General features: G+C 42.1%; 1 protein-coding gene across 2 annotated transcripts in view; it reads left to right on the forward strand.

Annotated features, from left to right (window-relative positions):
* Nucleotides 1-13,187, forward strand: part of sema4bb (sema domain, immunoglobulin domain (Ig), transmembrane domain (TM) and short cytoplasmic domain, (semaphorin) 4Bb) — a 56,828-nt gene that overhangs the window by 16,366 nt on the left and 27,275 nt on the right. For both annotated transcript variants that reach the window (XM_056375834.1, XM_056375823.1), the window contains exon 2: nucleotides 6,119-6,575. In XM_056375834.1, the coding sequence (XP_056231809.1) occupies nucleotides 6,455-6,575 (121 nt within the window). In that variant the 5' untranslated portion in view covers nucleotides 6,119-6,454. The remainder of the gene's footprint in view (nucleotides 1-6,118; nucleotides 6,576-13,187) is intronic.

Below are 13,187 nucleotides of genomic sequence, written 5' to 3' on the forward strand. Positions count from 1 at the left end.
ATTAAAAACTAGAAGGCCTCTGCAGAGGATATCCTGGAGATTTGCCTCCGATTGATGCATCCCCCATAAGCTGGTATACATTCCTAAGGCAGCAATTAGCCATTTTAGCACCACTGTAGATTCTCAGCCATATCTTAGTGTAGACTTCCTGTTTTTAAAATTCCACAAACCTGTGAACTTTTTGTTCAGCGCCTTTTTGATATGGGGGTTTTGATATCAGGGTTGATACGGTGACCTGGGCTAAATGCAGGTCATGTAATACATATGTATCATGTATGAAAAGGGCGTTAGAAGTCATGGTGGATGGAGAGCCTCGTCTGATTTGCTAGTATGTCCTGTAGTTTATGGTGACGTCATTACTCCTCATCTTTGTCTAATATCTTTATGACTGAGCTCCCTCATCCAGACATGCTGATTCATGCACTGACACTGTGTAAACTCACCGAGTCACTGTGATGATGAATTTACTATGAGCTCTGCCAGCTTAGGAAACAATCGCTGCTGCCTCGACTGCTGGTGGTGGTGGTGGAGGGGGGGGGGGGGTATTTTTAACCCAGTCGTGATTTATTTAGGAAACTGCTTCCTTGGTGCTGGGAACAGTCTGCTCAGCTGAAACCTTCCTCTTTATTTACCCATGTCTCATTCCCAGATGGGCTGGACGAGAGTAAATGTGGTATCCCATGTTTGCACAAAGTACCTTACATAGTGCTGTGCTCATTGATGGTATGAAACTGTTCTTCACCTTTCACCCTTGACTGTGGACTCCAGATGGATCCAGATGGACTAAATTGTCTTTAAGAGTTGGGGGGAAAAGTAAACTTTGCTGGTATAAAAAAAAATACACTAATATGTGTAGTGTAGCTTGGTTGGCCTACGTGTCCTGTTACATTGCATCCTTTACTTTGACCATTGGACATGTGTATATGATGTGGATGCAGATGCTGTTTCACTAGTCTTAAGTTTGATGGAGAATTTTCTGTGCATTCAGCATTCAAACTGGTCTGGGACGTGCTACTTAGCTTAGCACTGGAGCTAAAAGCATATACCAGAAGAAAAGGAATGTGAGTCCTGTTAACACCACAGCTGTTTAAATGTTGTCCACTCAGCTGGCTTGCTACTATTAACCTGTGGTAAACCTACATCCAGCACCCGGCTGGAGGGTGTTTGAACTCTTCACCGTGAAGAGACTTCTGAAGTGCTGGTGCGTTTAGCCACAGGGGATGATCTGTCTGGTCAATACTTCCATACTTTAGCACTAGACTGGCTACATGTGTCATTTTCTACTTCTACATATGTTAAGAAGAAGATGTGTCATGGAGCTGAACTGAATAACAAAATAATGTAGCAAGAAACTAACTGCTTATGCTGTTGAATAATTAATGTAATTTTTTTGTGTGTGAGTGATATGTCTGTAAGGAGTAATTACTTATGTTAAAGTGATGTTGCCAACACTGCTTTTAATATATAATTTACCAGTGACTTTATGCAAACCCCCTACAGGAGCTCTTCATTTAGAAGTTAATGTTTTTATAATGATACTTAAGATGGATCAAAGATAATGGTAATTATACACAGTCATTGAATGGTCAACCATTGATTTTTTATTTATTTATTTTTGGTGGGTGGGGTTAGTACCTCCCCCTCTCATCTCCCTGCTTGAATTTAAACCAGTGCGCTGCCCACTCAGCTGAGCAGACTGCTATAAGTGTGAGTTATAATGACAGACACAGCATGGAGTCTCTGCCTTGTCAGTCACATACTGAGGTCTTTTTTGCCCGACATAATGGCTTCATAAATCTTCTTGAGTAGTAAAATAGACCCAAGGGGCCATATTGTTTTTAAGGTTGCACAAGGGGGGAAAAAAAACAAAAACCTTTAACATTAATCCAGGACAAGAACAGTGATCTGACCCTATGAAAACAACTAAACCTTTTGGTGTCTCTTTTTTTTTTTTAATGAGATAGGAAGCAGTTACTGGTGACTTTTTGGATGTGGTCTCACAAAGTCACGTTAAAACCTGGCAAAAAGTGAGAGACAGCTTCAAATTTGATTGCAGCCGCACAATTAAATGCAAATGCTTTCACAGTTCCCTTTCACTTTGGACTAAGATGCACTCATGATACTGTTAATGGATTTGATGGCGGCCTAACTTAGCCTCTTGTCAAGCTCTGTGATAGTGCTCTCATCACAGGGTCCTGGCCGGACGCTGATTATCTCCATAAGTGCCTCTGTCTGTGCCAAAGACTAAATGAGAGACAAGTCACTTTGCAGAGAAGAGTTATTGGGAGCTGGTCGTCGAGCACAAAGCCCAGTCGTTACACAAAGCTAGCCAAATGGTTAGCGTTCATGCTGCTCCCTATCCAGTGAACTCGCCATGACCTGGCAGAGTGCATCGCCCAATGTGTCTGTCACATCCTTTCTCTCTCTCAACAGATGCAGGTATTAATAGGGAGCCTCCGGGGAGGTTCCAAAGGTTAATGAATCTGTAGCCTTAAGCAATATGGCACCAGATTCACCCTTCATGGATACACGGAGCGGCGGACCCTCTCCTAGATGAGCAGATGGGTCCTGTGGCACTGAGCATAGTGGGTCGCCTGTAGTGCAACAGCTCCAGCAGAATAGACCTCTAATCCTGTAAATCCTGTAACTGTTGCTTCTAATAAGATCACTTTCTTTGGTCGAGTACTTGCTGTCAAATATGATTTAATACTTATTAATATTTAATAGTTTTTCTTCTGATCCATGCTTCATTGTTCTTCAGAATGGATTAAGAAACTACATGATTAATTTGACTAAATTGCATGTACTTGTGACGCAAAGAATATGTTTAAAAAAAAAAAAAAACAGTATGAGTGCAGTATTACATCAGTTTACTTGCCCTTGGCGCTTTTGCTAAGCCTGAACAGATCTGCCTCTGGATTGGGGAACATCCATCTTTTCGTCCTCAGGTGCTGGCCTCAGTTATATGAAGATTTTAGACACCACACCCTTGAGTCATCCTGTACTTTACATTCCCCAGATACCTTAAATTTCCCAGTATGCTGCAGGGGCCTCTTCATATTGACATATTCACATATGACTGAGCACACCAACTTCTTGAGCCGTGTTTCTGTCGGGAGGCAGCTGAGAAAAGTGTTCAGAAAGAAGGGACCACAAGGGATACATGTAACTACAGAAACTAGGATTTAACATTTGTAACACTTAGTTGAAGCCATATTGAAAAAGTATTACTTAGGAGGTGCCCCTAAAATCTGTTGTTATGATTTATGACTAGTTGCATCTAAATGGGAACTTTAATACTATAGAAATGGCATTTTCTCAGGCCTTTTTACACACCTCTTACCGGGACAAAATAACATGTGCAAAGTGATTTTTGTTGCACCAACAACTTTTTTGCGCACTGAATGGTCAATGCAAGAGAGAGATATTTCTTTATGCATTACTACCCTCCAGAATTAGCCAGAAAGTTTCCTGATTCCTCCGAGAGGCAGAAAACCCTCCCTAACAGCACCCCTCTCTTTTTTTCTTTCATTAAAATTTTAAAGTTCTCTGGAGTTGCATAAGGATATGCCCTGGGAACATGGAGACTTGGTGTGTGCGACACATGCGGGGCTGCCATGCTTGCTGTTGCAGTCTCAGCAGGCATGAGAGGGACCAGCAGAGGAGGAGGAGGAGGAGGAGGAGGAGGGAGATGTTACAGGAACATGGGTGGATGTTTCAGCCTCCTGTGACTCAGCTAGCTCCACTGGAACAGTTGGAGTCAAAGCAGGCCGGTAGTGAAGCGAAGAGTGACACAGACATATTGGTTCACTGCTTGAGACCCCGAGAGCGGTCAGAGACAAGGGTGTGACAGCGTGACACAGATGCAGAGATAAGAGGAAAAAGGGGTTGGCTAATGTTTTATTCAGCCAAACGCATGCGAGCCGTGTTGCCATGGTAAAGGTGAGACGGATAACCTTCCACCTACCCACAGAAACGCCTGTTCCCCAGTCATTGTGCAAGGAGGATAGCCCACCAGTCAGCCAGTCTGTCTGCTACCAGCCAGCAAGTCATTCATCAAGCAAGCTGCTAATTCTGCCCGCTGCCAGTCTGAAGGTCTGTTAGCCAGCTACCCAGTCAGAGACGGGGTTGTAAATCTGTTTATCCTGCATACTGTTGTAGTTCATCTAGATTGGCCAGAAGTTGAGAACAGTTCCCCAGCAGGGCCTGTCTCACCAGACGAGCAGGGGCCACTCACTGACCCCCGCTCATCTTGTGCTGTTACTGGATTTATGAGCTACCGTAAATATTTGAAAGAGTTCCTGTGGGAGTTGTTGCAGTGATGCAAGCCCTCAACCAGAGACTCCATGTGCTCTCCAGTGTTTACTTTGTAAACGTCACCACCTATGTGGGAGCTCAGGGGAGACATCCAGTGCTGGGAGGCAAATAAGGAGTAGTGAGTTTTGTTGTGTGTCACAGGAGCAGGCTTTTGTGTGTTCACTGAACTGAGGTGTTTTTGCTTTTACAGGGAGTCTGGTAACACTGTAACACTGATATTGCTGGTGTTTCTGGAGGCAGCGCCTACGCCAGAAAACAGTACTTATCAGGAGATCTTAACAAACAAACAAACATGCTAAACTGAGATGGTGAACATGGTAAACATTATACTCATTACACATCAGCATTGTGAGCATGTTAGCACTTAATATCAGCACTGCTGTGCCTAAGTATGGTCCCACAGCTAACATGGTTGTTTTTAAAGCAGCAAATAATCAGTTTTCTATGTTAACACTGGCTCAAATGAAAAGGGTCACTTGTTGTAACAAACCCACAGATAACAAAGAAGCAACTCTGCAGTTCTCCTCAGCTCAGCTCATAGCTTTTCACAGGGGAAAAAACCGACAGTACGTTGTGTGCTGGGCACCAAATGGCAGACTGACACAGTTGGCAATTAGCACTAGAGTTTTGCAGCTTAAGTGCCAGATACTCCTCTCAGGTGCTGGTGGAGACCAAAAAATAAGTGGAAGAAAAAATATTGACACAAATTTGTCGGTGGCCATAAAAGTCCAAATGAATGTTAGTGCAGCTTCTAAGTGGCTGTATGTGTAAATAGGTAGATGTTTGCTAGAAGTTTAATAGGTCAGTGTCAGTGTTGTGTTTACAGCTTGTTGTTGTTGCCCACAAGTGGCCAAAAACTTGTTATTGCAGGTTTTAAGAACCACTAAGACACCATTCCCAGTTAATTATGATTGGAAAAAAAAAAAAAAAAGAAAGCTACACAGCTCATGTCCTGTGTTTTCATTTTTAGTATAGAGGGATGAAACTGATTGGAGTTACCTTTTTCAAATAAAAAGCTGACCCCCTACTAAAGGAAAAAACATCTCAGCATATATATCCACATAACAGCACCTTATCTGCACACTCACACTGAAGCCAATAAAAGTCAGAGCAAATGTGTTCAATGTGCCTCTTTGAGACAAATTACAGAGTTGTCTTGGGAGTCACTGTTCTTTCATGTATTTCCCCACATAGCCACAAAATTAGAGCCAAGCTCCCATATTATCTTCTCCGTGATCTCTTGCCGATTGTTGATGACAGCATAATTAAATATAGGGATTATGAAAAAATCAAACAGACGTTTTATCTCACAGAGAAACTTTGTGGGCTGCAGTGCAAACAGCAAATCAGACATTCACTCAAATTTTAAAGTTCGTAAAACCCTTGAATGATTCACATGATGTATGCGTTCATGTTAGATGACTGGCGGTCTGACTGATCTGTTCAGTGGAGTTTTTCTTTGGCACTGTGGTGACAGAGTAAATGGTAAAAAGCATAAATACTTGTCTCAGTCTCAAGACTGAGAGATGAGGCAGGTCATTTTTGGGTGATGCCATTGTTTGCTGTCAGAACTGATAATTACCTCAACTCCTGCAGTCCTGATTTATTGTTTGCAGAAGAATCCACACCATCCTCCAGAACGAACCACAGCCACACATATCAGTTCTTCTGCTTCAGTAGCTGTTGGTCATGGCGTCAGAAGTTGGATATGGATCTGTTGTTGTAGCTTGTGTTTAATCTTTTTTTTAACGTGTTCTTGGATCAAACATAAAGAAATGTCTTCTCTCTCTTCTCTCCACAGAATCCAAAATGACTTTTACTAAATGGCCACTGGTCGGAGCTTAGCGCTGATCCTTCGAAGAGCACCATGAGTGGATGAAAACAAGCAGCCTTTAATCCAGAAAGGATTCCTCGTCTCTGTGATAAGAGTCTACTAACCGTGTGTAAGGACCACAGGGAGTACAACAATCAAGTCAAGGACACGTTCACCCCCCCCCCACCCCCCCCCCACCCCCCCCGGCCTGCAGGAAGATGAGAATGAGAAAATAAAGCTCTGCAGGGTCGAGGAGCTTAATGAATACCAAGGAATCTTAAAAACAAGCATTTGTGTATGTCTGTTTGAGAGGATCCACCAACCATGTGGACATTAGATGTGACTGTCCACTGTCTTCTGGCTGCTGCACTGCTATTGGCTAGCTGCTTCCAATCAGTGATGGCCACTGAGGATGATGTCACGCCGCGCATCAGTTTCCCATACAGTAAGTCTAAATAATTACCTGACTTTTGTTATAACTATTGCAAGCATAGCTGGACACATGCTCAGTGTTATTCAAAAACATAATTGACGGTCTGGGACATGTTGCTTTAGCCTCTTGTCTTTTAGCATGATGATGACTTATGATCACTTTTCAGGGTTTGTGTTTTTAAGTCAGCCAGTGTGGAAAAAATAAAGTGTCAACCAGAGACTTTGTTTCAACCAACTCATGAAGGTAATGCTAACGCTAGCTACAGCTGAGAAATCTGTGAGAAACAGTTTTAGCTGACGTAATAAAAAAAAAATAGACTTGAGTAGCTTACTTTACTTTATGTCTGGAATCGAGGATACGCTGTTTAAAAAATGGCTAAGAATTTCGAGAGGCAAATCCGCCACTGTTATCACTGCAGACTGCGTTATGTGCCGTGCAACGATGGCACACTTAGCAACGGTCCATCCCAAAACCATAATTTAGGTCAATGGTGTACAAATGCAACAAACACAGCTGTGTTGTAGTGTAGTGTGTAGTGATGCAGCCGTTGCAGCAGTGTATTCATAGAGAGACCACAAGTGCCTGCAGGCCCCGTCACACACATGCCACTTTGAAGACACCAGCATTGCAAACACCACTTCTCATAAATACATGCAATTATTTTCAGATTAGACGTCACTTTGCACAAAGTTTACTGTGCGCCTTGGTTTTCTTTTTCACCCTGAGCCTTGACAGGGAGAAGCATCTGTGGCATAGTATGAAAAACAAATAAAAGTGCTACAATTTGGGACCGACTAACTGCTGTACAGCACGTGTAGTCTGGCTTCATACCGTCAAAATTTTGCTTCTAATTGACATGTTGGTAATGTTCAGCTGAGTGCAACAATTGATCTCACAAATATAACCTTAATGCGTTGTCTGGTGAAGAAGACCTTTTTGCACCTGACTTCATCGTTGCATGTAATTAGTCCACGCACACACTGCAGCTCTCCTCTTGTAATTGTAATAGCTGTGGATTAAGCTTTCATAATTCAAAAACATGGCGCCGTTTCTCTCTGTTTGTTCAGCTGACAGCTTTTTTGGTAATTGATGAATTATGGGAGATTGTGACAAATGAAGGAGTGGATAAATCAGGTTGCTGTTTGGAAATTGACCGATTTTCACTTAACACTTATTTTTTAATGTCCTGTGTTGTAGCTGATAGGAAAGGACTATTCATCATCATCATCATCAAATTGACTCTCCGCTTCCTGCAGTGCTATTTTTTTCTTCCCTGTCCTTGTCTGTCTTGCAGAACTGCTCATACAAGCAAATCTGCCAATCCAGCAGCAACCTAAGTACAGGCTTACATGGATGTGTGGGTGTGTTGGCTCCTATAAACACTACCTGTCTCAATCTGAAACTCCTCCCTCTGAAAACAACAATCTGATGCTTGTTTTCTTCTCTCTTCCTCCAACTCAGCCAGGCATCATGCTGTAATTCACATGCACCATCTCAAATTGGCATCGCTCATACCCAAGAACAACCTTTCACATACTTGAGCCATTTAACTTGTTTCTCAAAGCACTAAATGGATTAAATAGGCCCAAGGCTGGTTCCCAGCAGCTGAGTGTTTTGCAAACGACTGATGTGTCTTTTTTATTTTTTCTCCCTCACTTTGCTTCACTCCACTCAGCATTCATAATCTAAATTTCATGTATTTTGACATGAGCAGTTAGTGACTGAGATTCTTTCAGCTTGAGAGCATAAGTAGTAGTGTGAGACAACATGCTTTTCAGCTGGTAATACGGTGTAGAAAATCTTATTTAAACGTCACTGACACTGATTGTAACCTTTTCATTAAGAATACGGATTTGCATAAACAGGGTCTGCAGCGTCGCTCACATGCTAAACGTTTCGTATATAAACTAGCCTCAATTCAACCCGCTCCATTGATACAAAACATGTAAAGCAGGTCACCCCTTTAAACCCCCATTCTGGCTTGTATAGTCTGTAAGAAAAGGGGGACTGGGGCTGTTTTCTCGAGAGAGGACCCTTGCCTCAACACAACCTTTTTCCTGGAACGGCGTCCCTTTCCTTTTTGTCCTCCTTCCCTCTCCTCTCGCTCCTTCCTTCTGTCCTAATGAGCAGGCTAATCTCTCATGTGTAGTGAGTGGAGGTTTTTGTGGTCGCTGCAGTGGGAGAGTTGTCTGTTTTTCATTATGGCTCTTGTGCAGAGAAGCAGCACAAAGGATCATGGGACCTGAAGCAGTGAGCATTGGTTAGGCATGCGGCATGTATCAGAAACTTCTCAGGCAGGATGTTAGTGTCTTTCTCCAGAGATGTGCTAAGGAGATGATTTGCTTTACTTTATTTTTCTTTCGCTTGGTTCAAGCTCATTTGTTTTTTGTTTTTAAAGATTATGACTCAAGTTCATGAACTGCGCTGAAGCATATCACCCTGCTGTCGCTGTGAATATGGTTCATTTTAAAGTAATGGTTCAACATATCAATGTACGCATTTGCTGCCTTGAAAAGAGTTTGTTGAGATTAACGGTGCTACCCTTGTCTGCCTCTTCATTATTAAGATACAGCCAGCAGCCTGTTAGCTTAGCATAAAGACTGGAAACAGGGGGATACAGCTAGTCTGACCCCATCAGAAGATAACAAAACCCACCTACCAGACCCCGTAAGGTTCAGTATCTTGTTTAATCCATGAAAAAACCAAAAGCCAAAAATTCTGTATGCAGATTTTGTTGCCTTCAGACAGAACTCTCTAGCCGTTTTCCCATGATTCCAATCTTTATGCTAAGCTAAACTAACCTGCTGCCGGCTGTAGCTTTATATTTATCATACAGATTCGAGAGTGAGTTCAAGCTTCTCGTGTATCACTTGGCAAAAAAGCTCAGCAGTATCAGTCCCAGTGTAATTTAGTTTTATAGCAATTACTGTGGGCACTATGTATTAGAAGGGTCAGATCACCCACACAGTTCTTTCTACACCGATGTAAACTCGCTCAAATTAAAGCTTAGACTTGGCACTTTAATGTACTACCCTGGATTTTACTTGAAATTGAATGTGCTGAAGCAGAGAGCCTGCAGAACAAAAAATGTGTAACTGTCTACATGTATGGTCAGTGTAGCTTGTCCTTTGTATTCAGAAATGGGTTCGTCTTTGTAAGTTTTATTAAAATTTTAGATGCATCATAACCTTTGTGAAAGAATTGTCTCACCTAATCAAGGGAAATGTTTTGATGATCACATCGCATTTGAATCTTTAGATTTAATTAATTTCTGCTCTTGATATAATATTTGACATAGGGACAGGTGGACCTGGAAGAGAGAACAAATTTTATACAACCACTACAAGAGGCCATATTTCGCACAAGCCGCATTTCAAAGCTTCAGAAATCTTTACATGTGAGGTTTGTGTTGTTTGCAGGCTACTGTATGTCCAACAAAGGAAACGTTCAGATGACAAGGCAAAGTTTTCAGTCTTATTACTTTCACACAGTCGGCTGAGAGAGAGGCGAATCAAAATGCCCCTTTAAGCTGAGCTACTGAGCATGCCGTGTATGCTCAGTGTACACAGTGTCCTTTCCCGTTAACGTTTGGTTTATGTTGGGAGAATATTGTGCGCTTTCTCTCATGCATGCTAATCCAGTGACCTTGGCAGTGTGTGGATCGCAGTGCAGAAACAGAGGAGGGGCAGCGAGAGGGGGCGTCAGGCCAAATACTCGTGAGGTTTTAGACATGCTCCGATGCCCACCTAAAACCCGGCAAGGACACGCCCACTGATCCTGAAAGAAAAGCGGTCTGTGGCTTCCAGCAGAGGTGGCACTCACAAGTGCCTGCATATAACGCCATAACAGCCGCAACAATGGAGCATAATTACAGCACATCAACTCCGTCTGTTTCAGACGTTTTAATGGCTTCGTTGCCTGCACGCTCCAGGGAATGTACAGAAAAGTTCAGTCTTCACAGATTTCGATCAGGAACATTTGATTTGAAGAAAATGGCAAGCAGCGAGAAATAATGGTGCAGCTGTTAATTAAGATGGACAGAGAGGAATGTGAGGTTAAAGAGTGTCATTAGCTGTTTTTTTGGATTGCTGTGATGCAGTGTAGATTGGTCCAAAACAAAAATGTTTTTTGCCTTATCACTATTAACGTATTGCAGTGGAAATTTTCATAGTTTTACAGTTGCTGTGACACGCAAAACATCTTCTCATGATGTACTGAATTTGACTGTTCGTAGCATGGTGAAACACTTAGCATTGCTTTGGATTCTCTGGTGATGGCTGCAAATCACACAACAAAGCGTTTGATTTTTATGACACAGAAACAAATACTTTTCATCGCATTGCAGTGTCCACTTTGTCGTCAGAAAACATTTATTTCCCCATAACATTCGGCATTAAAAAGACATTGAATGAATACACTGCTTTTACCACAGTGCACTCTTTTGCTTGTAGGAGCAGAATCAGTATCTGGCTTCATTGGTATTCTGCACGCACACATTTATTCACACATAAACTTTTTAAATCAGTTTTTCTGGTTAAACAGAAATGACTCACTCACTGTCACTGTCATACTGTGTAGTATTGTCACCAGAAAAAAAACCAGCCATCTGCAGCCTTCACTGTTTACTCTGTGTGTCTGCAGTTGTAGGGATGTAAACAGTCACACACTCAGCTTATCGTGTTGAAACTGATTCTGTGTGCTGATGAAGAACATAACACGGTGGAACTCTTGGCTCCTCCTGCTGCATCTTATCATGGGAAATTCTCTCATTCGCTAAAAAACCAGATAACTAGTTGCAGTATTTCTCTCGGCTGATGCGTTTCAAACAACGGTTGTCGAAGAAGTGTTAATACTTGACGTAAAGCTGGCTACTGTCATGTTTTGATACATTAATTAAAGTGAGTATCCTGATAGGCGACTACAGGGATTTTTGTTGATTCAACTATGTGGTCATATAGTTTAGGACATATTTTAAAACTGATAGATATAATGAAATGTTAAACTATATCACAGTCTCATAGCTTTTTTTTTTTTTTTTTTAAATCTAAAAACAATGCCACACTACAAAAATAAGCACATGCTTATACATTTATTTCATGGCAGCTTTCACATTTGAGCTGAGGCAGAAGTGAAATAGTTAAAAGCAGCCGTCTCATGTATCTTTCATTAAAAGTCAGAACTTTCCTGATTCAGATCCAGTACGTTAATACACTCCACATGCCTCTTATTCCTACTGGTGGGTTTGAGTGAAAAGAGAGAGTGAGGTGTGTGTGTCTGTGACGCTTGGGTCGACTATATATCACATGCTGAGCTGAAGGATTCAGTTAAAGTCTCTTGATTTCACAGAAATCCTGTCTTGTCTGATTTTTTTTTTTTTTTTGGTTTCAGTTTTTTTTTTTTTTTTTTTTTAACATGACTTGATCAGTAACAACAACTGACAGTCTGCTGTGCCTGCAGGTGTAGCGCTCGTAGACGCAGGAGAGGAAGTTTTGTTCTTATCGGTGTGAGTGACACCTGTTGAAAGAGATAGACTTGAATGTTTTTTCTAAACTGTGTCTGGGAAGAATAACCCTTAAGATCCAAAATATGGAGGCTAGGTGGGTGAGAGCTTGAACTCACCAGGCTCCTGATAGCAGCATGAGTACAGGAAATAAATATGACAGTGGAACAACAAGAGTAAGAGCTTGTATGCATCCGAATGACAGGTATGTGCGTTTGCGTGTGGGTAAGAAAAACCATTAGCAAGGAGTGTAAACCAATGTGCTTGACCACTTCTTGTCCTCGGTTGCTTTGTGGTGGATGAGTAGAGAGCAAGAGACCCGGTGTGACCCCAGCCTGCTCTTCTCATCAAGTGCCTCTCCAGAGAGACACACACACACACACACACACACACACACACACACACACACACACACACACACACACAGTCATACGCAGTGTGGGTTAAGTTTGTATGCTTTTGGTAGCACTTAAGAACCTTCAGCATATGCCAGTCCAGAGTGAGTGCACTTAGTAAACTGCAAGAAGCTCCAGTGGTGTCCTGAAAACCGACGAGTGCAAACCCGAAAAATGGCAGCAGAAATGTATCGAAGTGTGCTTTGGTGGGATTCTAGCTGTAGCAGAAACCATCTGCAAGCATGTGTACGCCAGCTGGATTTGGACCTTTGCAGTGCCAACACAAATGACATTTTTTTTCCCTCTTCAAGTCCACTTGGCTGAGCCATATATCATGCTATTCATCAAGCCAGTCTTTCTTGGTGTGCATGTGTTTTTCTGTGTGTATACAGACAGAAGTAAAGACCATAATGAAGAAAACATTTGAAATAGCGGAGGGTGGATTAGGGTATGGAACGTCAGGAGCTGCCCGACGCTTCGTTAGAGTGAAAACTCTGAAGATTTCAGTCCTGGTTGAATTTGACTCCCGTTGTTACTGGTGGGAATAGACGGTGCATTTTACTGCTACAGCAAACATTCACTGAGCAGCTACTTTGTCAAAAATACAGCAGAATAGCAACTAGTGTATCTGTTGAAAAACTGCAGAAAGTTATGGTATGCAGTCAGTGCTTACCTCAGTGACAAACACATTGCATTTCCTGTGAGTGCTTCACGTGAGAAGTAACTTAA

This window comes from Seriola aureovittata, chromosome 1, assembly GCF_021018895.1.
Source record: "Seriola aureovittata isolate HTS-2021-v1 ecotype China chromosome 1, ASM2101889v1, whole genome shotgun sequence".
NCBI lineage: Eukaryota > Metazoa > Chordata > Actinopteri > Carangiformes > Carangidae > Seriola > Seriola aureovittata.